Genomic DNA, 13344 nt, shown 5'->3' on the forward strand with positions numbered 1-13344 from the left:
AACCTTATCTTCTATGAGTTGGAAGAAGATATTAAATTCGCATCCACTAAATATAAATATAGTGGGAGAGAAAATACATATTAGGGGAGGGGAATTTGATATCTTTCAAATCCTTTCAATTTCACTCATTATCTTTCTATGTTTTTATGGCTGGAACTCTGTTGTCCAGCTATTTTACTCTTTACTCTTTACTCTTTTATTTGTTTCAGTCATTTGACTGCAGCCATGCTGGAGCACCGCCTTTAGTCAAGCAAATCGACCCCAGGACTTATTCTTTGGAAGCCTAGTACTTATTCTATCAGTCTCTTTTACCGAACCGCTAAGTTACGAGGACGTAAACACACCAGCATCGGTTGTCAAGCGATGGTGGGGGGACAAACACAGACACACACACATATATATATATATAGCTTGCTTACCAACCACATGGTTCTGGGTTCAGTCCCACTGCATGGCACCTTAAGCAAGTGTCTTCTACTATAACTTCGGGCCGACCAAAGCCTTGTGAGTGGATTTGGTAGACAGAAACTGAAAGAAGCCTATTGTGTGTGTGTGTGTGTGTGTGTGTGTGTGTGTGTGTGTGTGTGTGTGTGTGTGTGTGTGTGTGTGTGTGTTCCCTCCACACCACCACCACCACCACCGTCGCTTGACAACCAATGTTGGTTTGTATACATCCCCGTAATTTGACAGTTCAGCAAAAGAGACTGATAGGCTTCCAAAGAATAAGTCCTGGGGCTGATTTCTTTGACTAAAACCCTTCAAGGTGATACTCCAGCATGGCCACAATCAAATGACTGAAACAAGTAAAAGAATATATACACATACATACACACACACACACACAAACACACATCTGTATGTATATATATATATATATACTCACACTGGCTAATGTAACAAAAGCAAACATTGATCTCTCCACACAAGTATAGACAAGTATTGATATATTAAGAAATCAATGTATGTGTTTAGTTATTTAATTGATGTGTGAACTGTTGTTGTTTACTCCTAACTCTTCTTCTCCTACCTCTTTTATCATGTGATGTAGATACAGCGGAGTAAGAAGGGAGAAGGACATAGTAGAACATAACAACAATAGTTGAATTGTCTGTGTTTATATATGCAACAGACTTGTGATCAAGGATATTCCAACAATGACGATACTGTCCGTTATGGTGATATAGTATATCTACGAATAGATTATACACAGGCACAGGTATGACTGTGTGGCACCTTGGGCAAGTGTCTTCTACTGACCAAACCCCTTTGACTGGATTTGGTAGACAAAAACTGAAAGCAGCCTGTTGTGTGTGTGTAAATATGTTGCTTATTTTTTGGTAGTTTTTGACTTATTTAGTCCCTCGAAGCATGAGGCATTACTACACAGTTAATGCCCTTTATATAAATTATATATATTTATGGAAAAAAATGAGAAAAAATTTTTTTTTTCATTATGAGGTTTTTTTCACGCCGACTACTTGATAAATTCTTATAAAGATTTTATCCTATATTATATTATATATATATTATATATATATATATATAAATTTAATGAATGGAGCAAAACGCACATGGTTTTACAGCATTCATTAAATTTATATATACTCAAGTACCCAAAATATCAAGGAGTTTCTACCTCATAAACAGGAGTTACACCACAGTTATTTTGTGATCTTTGCTACCCTGGTATCTATTAACCAATTTATTTTGTCCGAGTTATTTATTAATTAGGAGAAAATAAATACATATAATAATAATAATAATAATAATAATAATATATATATATATATATATATATATATATATATATATATATATATATATGTCTGTCTTCCATGCATGTATGGGTAGGATGGTTGACAAGAGCTGGCCAGGTAGAAAACTACCCAAGGCTACTGTGTCTGTTTTGGCAGGGTTTTTACGGTTGGATGCCTTTCTTAACACCAACCACTCTGCAGAGTGAATTCAGTGCTTTTTATGTGTCACCAGCACAGGCGAGGTTAGCATTGGTATAATTTTTACAGCTGGATGCCTTCTAAATGCCAACCACTTTACAGTGTGGACTGGATGTTTTTTATGTGGCACCAGCACTGGCAAAGTCACCAAGTTAGAGTGTGACAGAGAGACAGAAACAGGTGTCTTGCTATAATGAAGGGGGTATTGGAGGAGAGGATCTGGTATCAGATGATGAAAGGTTAGAGTGTGAAAGAGAAATAGAGAGGCAGAAATAGGTATCTTGCTATAGAGGAGGTACATGGTTACTCAGTGAGAGAGAGAAAGAGAAAGAGAGGGGGAGGAGAAAATAAACAGAGAGAGAGAAAAAAAGGGACAGGGACAGAGGGGAAGAGAGAGAGAGGGAGTGGAAGAGAGTGGTACAAGAAAGAGGATTCAGGCTCCTAATGAGAGCCTGCAAAACTTGAAGCAGCAGGGAACCAAATGAAACTGTTTTAAATAATACATATGTATATATAAACAATTACAACATGGAAGATATTTGTAAGCCATTCAAGAACACGCAAGACCCATTAGTTTCATTCCAACATTTAAATTTCATTTGTGTCAAAGAATTTTGGTCACTTTGAAACCATGATCTGTTCACTGACAAAACTTAGAGCTGTAAAGTTTTGTCAGTGAACAGGTCACAGTTTCAAAGCCACGAAAATATTTTAACATATATGAAATTTAAATATTGAAGTGAAACTAATGGTTTTTTTGTGTGTACTTGAATGGCTTACAAACATCTTCCATGCTGCACTTGTTTATGTTTCAACACACGATCTCAGATCAAGTCACATGGTGTATATATACACACCATGCAATAACCTAGTACATCTGTGGCGTTGACACTATAAACTATTAAATATCACCATATGTATAATACACCAAGCCAACATACTATGTTTTAACAACAAACATATGAAAACATTATAACCACATGATGTCATTATAACACTGCTTAGACTGAAGTAGTAACCTATATATATATATGATGTTATCAACGACTGTTTTATTATATAAGGTGAACATCTGAGCCATAAGAGTGATATTAAAAAAAACACCTCTCACTATCCCTATACTAATTACAAGTTGTGTTTGTGTGTGTGTATTAAGTATGTGTCTGTTCTTTAATTGAAAGATAATGAACTACAGATCGCTGTCATCAAGTTAGTTTTATCACAATCTAAATTGATCAATTTATTTACAAAAGTGCATGTGTGTGTGTGTGTGTGTGTGTGTGTGTGCATGTGCGCGTGTGTGTGTAAATGTGCATGGTTCAGTGGTTAGAGCATCAGGTTTATAATCATGAGGTTGTGAGTTTAATTCCCAAATCAGGCTGTATGTTGTGTTCTTGAGCAAGACACTTTATTTCACATTGTTCCAGTTCACTCAGCTGGCAAAAATGAGTTGCAACGCTGCTGATGCCAATATTGCTGCTGCCCTTGGACAACATCAGTGACATGGAGAGGAGAGAGCGGGATGCATAGGCCATTGCTGGTCTTTCACAAACCATCTTGCCCACACTTGTGCCTCAGAAGGCAACTTTCAGCAAAGGTGTACAATACTATATTTTCCACCATTTTCGGCAACAAAGATTCTGATTTTGACCAAAAAATTAGCATTTTCAAAATTTAAATATATATAGGAGGCGCAGGAGTGGCTGTGTGGTAAGTAGCTTGCTTACCAACCACATAGTTCCGGGTTCGTTCCCACTGTGTGGCACCTTGGGCAAGTGTCTTCTACTGTAGCCCTGGGCCGACCAAAGCCTTGTGAGTGGATTTGGTAGACGGAAACTGAAAGAAGCCCGTCGTATATATGTATATATATATATATATATATATCATCGTTTAACGTCCGCTTTCCATGCTAGCATGGGTTGGACGATTTGACTGAGGACTGGTGAAACCGGATGGCAACACCAGGCTCCAATCTAATTTGGCAGAGTTTCTACAGCTGGATGCCCTTCCTAACGCCAACCACTCAGAGAGTGTAGTGGGTGCTTTTACGTGTCACCCGCACGAAAACGGCCACGCTCAAAATGGTGTCTTTTATGTGCCATCCGCACAAGCTATATATATATATATATATATGTATATGTTTATGTGTCTGTCCCCCACCCCCCCAGCATCGCTTGACAACCGATGGTGGTGTGCTTACGTCCCCGTAACTTAGCTGTTTGGCAGAAGAAACCGATAGAATAAGTACTAGGCTTCCAAAGAATAAGTCCTGGGGTCGATTTGCTCGACTAAATGGCGGTGCTCCAGCATGGCCGTAGTCAAATGACTGAAACAAGTAAAAGAGTAAAAGAGAGTATATATATATATATATATCATCAGTAATTCATATATCTGGAAAAGAAACACACTCTGAAGTATTAGAACAGCAATGTATTTTTTAGGAAGTTAAAAGTTATGGTCAGTCAGAGTGACCATTGACTTCACACATTTATAGTATTGTAGAGAGGTTTTGCACCTTCAGCCATTTCAGTCTGATGAGTCGCTTATACTGATAAGCACTTTATAGGTGCAAAACCAATGGTCACTCTATGACTGACCATAACTTTTAACTTCCTAAAATATATCAGCACATGTAACCAAAAGATGGATTTGGTATTAATCTTTATTTTGTATAACATTCGTCTTGACCCATCGTGCTTCTGTCCCTTATGGGTACGACTGTTCAACATCTTGTGTTGCATCCATTTTGCAGTCTGGATCTCATCAGGTGCATCCATACATAAAGTTGTGTCTCACTAAAGATCCTGGGTTTCGGCTACCATGTTGTTATATGGCATATAACAACTTTATGGATAGATGTTATATGCCATATAACAACATGGGCAGCCTAAACTCAGGGTCTTTAGCAAGACACAACTTTATGTATGGATGTACCTGATGAGACCCAGATTGCAAAATGGATGCAACACAAGATGTTGAAAAGAGTCTCACCCATAAGGGACAGAAGCTGGATGGGTCAAAACGACCATGGTACAAAATAAAGATTAATACTAAACTCTCAGAGTGGTTGGCGGTAGGAAGGGCATCCAGCTGTAGAAACTCTGCCAAATCAGATTGGAGCCTGGTGTAGCCTTCGGGCTCCACCAGTCCTCGGTCAAATCGTCCAACCCATGCTAGCATGGAAAGCGGACGTTAAACGATGATGATGATGATGATAAATTGTGCCAATGCTTTACTCAACACTTCAACACATTAATCGGCATATACCCATTAGTCTAAAATATTAAATATATAAATAGATATAAATAAAACAAATATGTGCCGGTGGCATGTAAAAGCACCCACTACACTCTCGGAGTGGTTGGTGTTAGGAAGGGCATCCAGCTGTAGAAACTCTGCCAGATCAGATTGGAGCCTGGTGCAGCCATCTGGTTCGTCAGTCCTCATTCAAATCATCCAACCCATGCTAGCATGGAAAGCGGACGTTAAACGATGATAATGACGATATGTATATAATATGTGTGTGTGTGTATATATATATATATATATTTATATATATATTCATTTGTGGTTTAAATGTATAAAAATAAAAGACAGACGGTGAGGGAACAACGAACAAGGTGTATTAGTATATTAGTTCTGGAAAAATAGAAAAGTCTTTGATGTTTCAAGCCTACGCTATGTTTGTGTGTGTGTCCGTCCCTACCACCGTTTGACAACCGCTGTCGCTTTGTTTACGTCCCATGACTTAGCGGTTCGGAAAAGAGAGCGATAGAATAAGTCCCAGGCTTAAAAAAAAAAAACAAGTACTGGGGTCAATTCGTTAGACAAACTCTTCAAGGTACAGCCGCAAGATAGACACACACACACGCTTGAATATGTGAAAGGGATGCAAACGTGCACAATATATGGGTTAGATTTTCCATAATCATTCGAACCGTATCATTTATGCCGTCACTAATCAGAGTTTCTAGCTGTGACGACAAAAGCATTTTGAAAATGCTTTGCCTTCTCACTTGAAGTATCGAGCTCATACCACGTGAATCATGAATCATACATAAGCTTCGAACGAAAGACAAAGAGATTTTACTGAATGAATAAATATTATATGTAAACATACTAACACACACACACATATATATATATATATATATATATATACACACACACACACACACACACATATGTACGTGTCAATCTGTGTATGTGTGTGTATAAAAATCAGCTGACTTCCGAAAGTGACAGAAAAACTTACATGACAAAAACTAGATTCCAATAGACTTAGTGAGAGAGATGAGTAATCCTAGATACATTATGTATGGATAAAAAAAAAAAAAACACGGTGGCCACAGCTGGAATGTCTGAATGTATGTCTGTTGGATCTGAGTAAGCATAAGATGAAAAAGCAACAGAAACTTATAAGCTGCTTCATATTGCTAATACATGGCATATTAGGTTTCCAATTAGTCGTTTGACGTGTTGAAAATAGCAGCCAAATTTCAAACAACTCCCTATATCTCCCGTTTTAAAAATGTAACGACAGTGGACATGTATGTAGTCATTGAAAACAAAGCAGGGAGGGACTGTCACGATAGGTTCCACTTTCATCATATCTGGCAGTTCATGGTTGACCCAGAAACAATAACTAGAGCGTATAGAATAAGGTGATGAGTAGAAATACCAATATAAACACATAACGACGGGTCTATGGCGGACTCCTAAAAAGGTTGCTGTAGCTGTTTATACCTGACTAAACAGACATTCCAAACATGACCGTCACACTTTTTGTTTTGTCTATTTTTTTCTTGTATTTTCAAGCTATGTGTACCTTGGACTTCATTATCCAAAGGGTTTTTTTTTTTTTAAGAAGACAGGAAGGGTTGTAATTTGAGGGAGATTTGGCTGCTGTCTCCAACAGGTCAAGCGACCATGAAAGGCAGAAATGAATGAATTGTTTTTGTTTTGTATTTGAAACAATGAGACAGAGTAGAAGTAAAAGGGAAAAAAAACCATGAACTTACTTCCAGGACTCCGAAAGAACGATGTGAGCTGGTCCATACGTCAACCTCGGATGATATACTGTCAGTAATACCAACACCAGGGCTCGGTTCGTCACTTAAGATGACAGAACTACTTGATCTGGTCCTTGTGTTACTCTGAGAAGACGACATAGTCGTGTCGTGACTGTCTGTGTGTGTGTCTGTATGTGTGAAGTGTGAGTGAGGTGCTCAGTCAGTTATTCGCATCCGCTACTTAACTATCCACTTTTCTGATTAACGCAAGATATACAAGATAAATAAAACTTTGATTTTCATAAACACATGATAATAACCGGTGTAAGCGGAAGAAAACAATACTAGAGACGGCGGGTATCGACGGCGATAGGGGAAAATAGTTGAATGCTGAAAAATCAGTTCAATATATTGGCTTGCGCTCAGCGGATTCTCTGAGAGTTTACACACACACACTCTCTCTCTCTCTTTCTCTCTCTCTCATTCATGAACGAACACAAATGTATATGAAAACTGATAGCAAATGAAAATATACACGCGCGCGAATCGTAGATTGACTCGGGAACTAGGTGTGCAGACGCACAACTAAATTTATTTTGTGGAGAAGGAGAAAGGCAATGAAAACGCTTGCACCCACTAAGCAAATTTCATTCTCATACTTATGACTCTGTACGTGTGTACCTCTATCTATCTTTCTTTCTTTCCGAATTCTAGAAGTTCATGGGATTTCTTTCCATTTTCTTTTTCTTCCACTCTGTCCCATTGTTTCAAATACAAAACAAAAACAACTCATTCACATCTGCCTTTCATGGTTGCTTAACCTGTTGAATATAGCAGCTATAAATCCGAAAAGAAGCACACTGTAAGTTATAGAGCAGTATATAATATAAAAATTAGAATAGGCCGGTTTATGGGATTACTTTTGGTTTCATGTTCACAAAGCGCTTAGAATATAGAGGAGGAAATGAGCTCGCTACTCAACGTCAACAACAGGGGATTATTTCCCTTTGACTATTGATCGTAACAGTGCTATCCTGTGGGTTCCAATAGACCAGCAGGAATTTCCTGAAAAGCAAGCACGGTCTGGAGACCTTCGTTCTGGAGTTAAGGATGTTCCCCAGGTTGAGGGAGTCCTTAAGAATCCTTGCCCATTCTACTATGCATAGTTTACAGCACTTGATCCTGTTTATGTAGGGGCCTGGATTTTTTTAGGATTCTCCGTGATATTGTGTATGGAATCCCGTCGTCTTTCAGCAGCCATACGTAGCTGACTAATGACATAACGTATCTCCTTTCCAGTATCCTGAAGGAGAATCTGTGGTTGGAGAGAGAGAGAGAGAGTGTTTGAACGTGTTCCCGGAGCAGCTGATGTATCTCCATGGCCAACACCCAGCCATGGATATACATTGGCTGCTCCAGTAACACATTCAAGCAATGCCTCTTCAACCACAGATCCACCTTCTGGATAGTGGAAGGAGATATGTTACGTCATTAGCCAGCCATGTAAGGCAGCAAAAAGACAACGGGATTCCATTCACAATACCATGGAGAATCCTAGAAAATCTAGGCCCCTACGTAAATGAGATCAAGCGCTGTAAACTATACATAGCAGAACGGGCGAGGATTCTAAAGGACTCCCTTAACCTGGGGAACATCCTTAACTCCAGAATGGAGGTCTCCAGAACGTGCTTTCATTTCAGGAAATTCCTGCTGGCCTATTGGAACCCACAGGATAACAGGATCACTGGCAATCAATAGCCAAAGGAGACAATCCCCTGTTGTTGACATTGAGTAGCGAGGTTGTTTCCTTCTCCATATTCTAGAGGGCCATTTGCTAGAGAGACCTTAAACCAACAGGTTTTGCAATCTGATGATACTCCGTAAAGCTAAGCGCTTTATGGATTTGAAACCAAAGGTAATCCCATAAACTGGCCTATTCTAACTTTTATATTATATTTATGTGTGTGTGTGTGTACACGCGCGCGCATACACACACACACACACACACACACACACAGACATATTTCATATAGATATTTCTCCCCTTTTTTTCTTTACTAGTTAAGATCGGTGGCAATACTGGAGCACCGCTGATAGCTTTGCTACACTTGCAACCTCCTCTGATGTGTGACATTTGGTGTGTGGATGTGTGGTAGCAGTGGAAAATAAACAAATAAAACTGTGGTACCACCTTTTCATAGTTCTCTAAGAATGCGCTCATTTTGTTTAATGTTTAACCGAACCCTAGAACCAATATCTATTAAGTTAGAGACCTTTAAGCAACGACGCTATTGTTCACGAATTTCCTTATGAAATAATAAAAAGTAAAACAAGCAAGTGAAAGGAGCGGGAATGTAAGAAACATAGAGATAGATGTGGAGAGAAAGAATGAACTTCTCGGATGATGACGTAACAACGATTTGAATTTCGGCTCAGCGTTATCAAAAGTCGCTAATTTGAACGTACATAAAGAAGCTGAAGGTCTTGTGGAACGGTTAGCGAGTCAATTCCATTGAAAGACATCCTGTTTCAAGTGAGTCTTCACCCTTAATTTTTCACCAACATCCATCCTCACACTGCTACAGATAAATTATGAATGGTTGGCTATTCAGATGGATCAGTGTCCTTGTATTTTGAAAGGTGGCCCCGGTGGGAATTAGTTTGTAAATATTCCTAATGCTTCTGAGCAAAGGTTAAGAATACGCACACCCGGTGTTTAGGGTAAGGGTCACGCCGAAAACGGGTGGTGAGCGTATTCTTTACCTCCACCATGCTTCTATATAACTTCTTTCGCGATTAGCTCAGAGAAAATATATTTCCTCTATCTATCTATCTACTTACCTGTCTGTCTATTATATTGGTTTTCAGGTTCGATTTTGGCTAACACGATGTTTAGTATTATTTTATTTACATTCATTAATACTTTCAGATAGTGAATAAATATTTGTCCAGTAACATAAAACAAACAATACAGATCCACCACAACTGCTATAAAGATTCCAGATTTTCAGAGCATAATTTGTAGGATTTTTCCAATGAAATAAATGTACCTGATGAACTCACTAAAATGTCAGGAATAACCTCGGGACTATACAATAATCAAAGAAAATCCATGTCTGTCTCCCACCACCACTTGACAACCGGTGTTGGTGTGTTTACGTCTCCGTAACTTAGTGGTTCTACAAAAGAGACTGATAGATTAAGTACCAGGCTTAAAACAACAAGTACTAACAATTCTTCAAGGTGGTGCCTGAAACAAATAAAAGAATAAAAGAATATATGTCTATAATTAAGAACACAAATTCTTGACCCTAACTCGGTGTGATTATTATCAAAATACCTTGATTCAATAGGATCCTGCAAATTGGTGGCAGTTTTATCTCAAATCCTAGTATTTATTTTCTTTGCTGAACATTTTCCTTTATGGTGATACTCTCGATGACTCTGTAGACCAATTCCTGCATACAAGAGTCGATTTCGTTGAGCCTTTCTCTCCTGTCGTTTGATTTTTTTCTTTTTCTCTGCTGGTGGCTTCAAAGTTTTTGGCTCCAATAGTGATGGAATGCTACCACTTGGCACAAGTCTCGAGCTTGTGTTTCAAATGATTTAGGCTCAATTCTAGTGGCTGCAAATAATTATATATATATATATATATATATATTTGGCTCCAATAATGATGGAATGCTACCACTTGGCACAAGTCTCGAGCTTGTGTTTCAAATGATTTAGGCTCAAATATATATATATATATTTATTTATTTATTTATATATTTTGGATGAGATGATAAAGATCAAGATACCACCTAGTGCCCTGCTGTACTCATGAAGACTTGTACACAATAGTAGAAGTATTAAGGCCACATCCCCTGGTGAAGAGGATTGACCTGCAAGACTCCTGTGCTGGTGCCATGTAAAAAGTGCTCATTAAAAGCTCCCAACATACTGTAAAGTTGCTGGCAACCAGGTCACAGTAAAAGTGACATTAGTTAGTGTTTCTGGTAATTGTAATTAACAGTGTTAATTACAAAAATATAACTGATGGATAATTTATGGATGGAAGCATCTAATAAAATGCACCTTCCATAGGTTGCATGCTCAGGACTTTCTGTAGCCTCATTTATACAAAGGCATACACATCCTGTAGATTAACTTGCAGGAATGCCACATCAATCAGACCCAATTATTTCTTTATTTTGTTAAGGTTATTTCTATAGATATTGAAAAGAAATTATAGCTAGCACTGATTTTTGCTACAATGTTTCATATTAAGACGTCAGATGTAAGACAAAATGGGTAATGAGTGTATGTGCCATATTTCGTGGGGGTTGTTTCCCCTTCATCAGCATCCATCTAACCCATTCTTGCCCCCCCCCCCCCCGAACACATAGCTTATATAGCCACCGCACAATGGTGTTAAGTTATTGGACATACCAATTTACATATTAAACGCATTCCTAGAGCTGGTATGTAAACATGAATTGATATGTAGGTACGTGTACTTCGTTATGGAAACATAATATACTATAAAGTATACTAAACGTTTTTTTATAACATACACTCACAAACATATACACACAAATCAACATCATCATCATTGTCATCCTTTAACATATGTTTCCCCATGCTGACATAGACTAGACTGTTTGACCAGAGCTAGCAAGCCGGAGATCTCCACCAGATCCCAGTCTGATCTGGCTTAGTTTCTATGGCTGGATGCCCTTCCTAATTTCAACCACTTTACAGTGTGTGGTGGGTGCTTTTAACGTAACCTTTGTAACTCTGTAACATTGTAACATAATTATTGAAGTCTCATGTCATATTCATGATTTATAACCATCGGTAAACAGTAATTCCTCGACTATCGCGGGTGTTACGTTCCACCCCACCCCCGCGAAGTAGAAACAGTACAGTGCTATTTTTTTTTTTTATTATTATCTATACTATAATTGCATTCTGAGTTCAATTTCCTCTGAGGTCGATTTTGTCTTTCGTCCTTTTGTGGGTCAATAAAACAAGCACCAGTTGAGTACTGAGGTCAATGTAACCAAATTAACCCCTCCCCCGAAATTGCTGGCCTTGTGCTGAAATTTGAAACCAATATGCTTTTTTCAGCTCTGTCTACCAAATCCACACACAAGAATTTGAGTAGAAGGCATTTGTCCATGGTGTCACATAATGGGACTGAACCTGAAACCATATGGTTGGAAAACAAGCTTCTTGCCTACACAGCAATGACTTAAATTATATAATTCTCTAGAAAACAATTCTTTTTGCTGGTTTTGCCATATTAAACATTGCATTTAACATTACTTCTATTTTTCGTATGTGTATTTCGTGTGCAAGATTCTTGATGTGGAGAGACAAGTTACTGAAGAGATTGCAAGAGTGCAATGAAATTATTTAACAAAAAACTATATACTGTTTATAAATTGATAAAGGACTGAACCAGTGCGTGTGTTTATTACCGGCATAATGCCTCTCCCAAGGTTTAATTGTATTACTTTATTTGTTCATTTAGATTAAACTGGTAAGATGTTCAGTGAAAATAGTCCAGAATGGTACTCTTCTATAGATGAAAAACCTTTCTCAAACAGAATTGAATATGATGATACTGAAGCCAAGAGAAATCAGGTAGGAAATCATACTTCATTATTTCACTGGTTTCAGTCTTTGGACTGCGACCATATTGGAGCACTGCCTTTAAAATTTTTATTATCTTATAGGCGCAGGAGCGGCTGTGTGGTAAGTAGCTTGCCTACCAACCACATGGTTACGGGTTCAGTTCCACTGCGTGGCATCTTGGGCAAGTGTCTTCTACTATAGCCTCGGGCCGACCAAAGCCTTGTGAGTGGATTTGGTAGATGGAAACTGAAAGCCCGTCGTATATATGTATATGTGTGTGTTTGTCTCCCTAGCATTGCTTGACAAACGATGCTGGTGTGTTTATGTCCCCGTAACTTAGCGGTTCGGCAAAAGTGACCGATAGAATAAGTACTAGGCTTACAAATATTACACAAACGGGGGGGGGACAATGGGTGGGTGAGGTTGGGGAAGGGGCATTGAGTGTTTCAAGAAAAATTAAAATTTAAAAAAAAAATCCCAGATTAGTAAACTCTGTATCTTTCTACGTGAATTTTAAAAAATTCGAAAAAAGTTAAAAATTAAGAGATTGGGGTGGAGGAAAAAAAATTTTGAAAACAAGATTTTTGAGCAAAATCTTATTCTCCTATTTCGAAAACAGAAATCCGAATAAAATTTTTGGCACTATCATGCTATTAGCTGTCAGAAGTGAAAGTGCTCTGTCTGTCTGCCTGCCTGTTGCTGGCCTGTCGATTCTTTGGCTACTGACAGCTAATACCATGACTGGCCGGAGCGAG

General features: G+C 38.4%; 2 protein-coding genes across 6 annotated transcripts in view; one reads left to right on the forward strand and one right to left on the reverse strand.

Moving 5' to 3' along the window:
• LOC106883039 (solute carrier family 2, facilitated glucose transporter member 3) overlaps positions 1-13344 on the reverse strand; it is a 31096-nt gene that overhangs the window by 16372 nt on the left and 1380 nt on the right. The window contains exon 1 of one of the 3 annotated variants that reach the window (XM_014933902.3): positions 6977-7908. The exons of 1 other annotated variant lie outside the window; for it this stretch is intronic. In XM_014933902.3, the coding sequence (XP_014789388.1) occupies positions 6977-7126 (150 nt within the window). In that variant the 5' untranslated portion in view covers positions 7127-7908. Of the gene's footprint in view, positions 1-6976; positions 7909-13344 lie in introns of those variants that run through there. One more of the 3 variants, XM_014933901.3, reaches the window with a different exon arrangement.
• Positions 9364-13344, forward strand: part of LOC106883040 (uncharacterized) — a 36715-nt gene continuing 32734 nt past the window's right edge. For all 3 annotated transcript variants that reach the window (XR_016238538.1, XM_014933904.3, XM_014933905.3), the window contains exons 1-2: positions 9364-9500; positions 12486-12598. Coding sequence is in view for 2 of the 3 variants with exons in the window: in XM_014933904.3 (XP_014789390.2) it covers positions 12500-12598 (99 nt within the window). In the remaining variant the exon portion in view is untranslated. The remainder of the gene's footprint in view (positions 9501-12485; positions 12599-13344) is intronic.

This window comes from Octopus bimaculoides, chromosome 26, assembly GCF_046866305.1.
Source record: "Octopus bimaculoides isolate indiv1 chromosome 26, ASM4686630v1, whole genome shotgun sequence".
In the NCBI taxonomy this organism is placed as follows: Eukaryota; Metazoa; Mollusca; class Cephalopoda; order Octopoda; family Octopodidae; genus Octopus; species Octopus bimaculoides.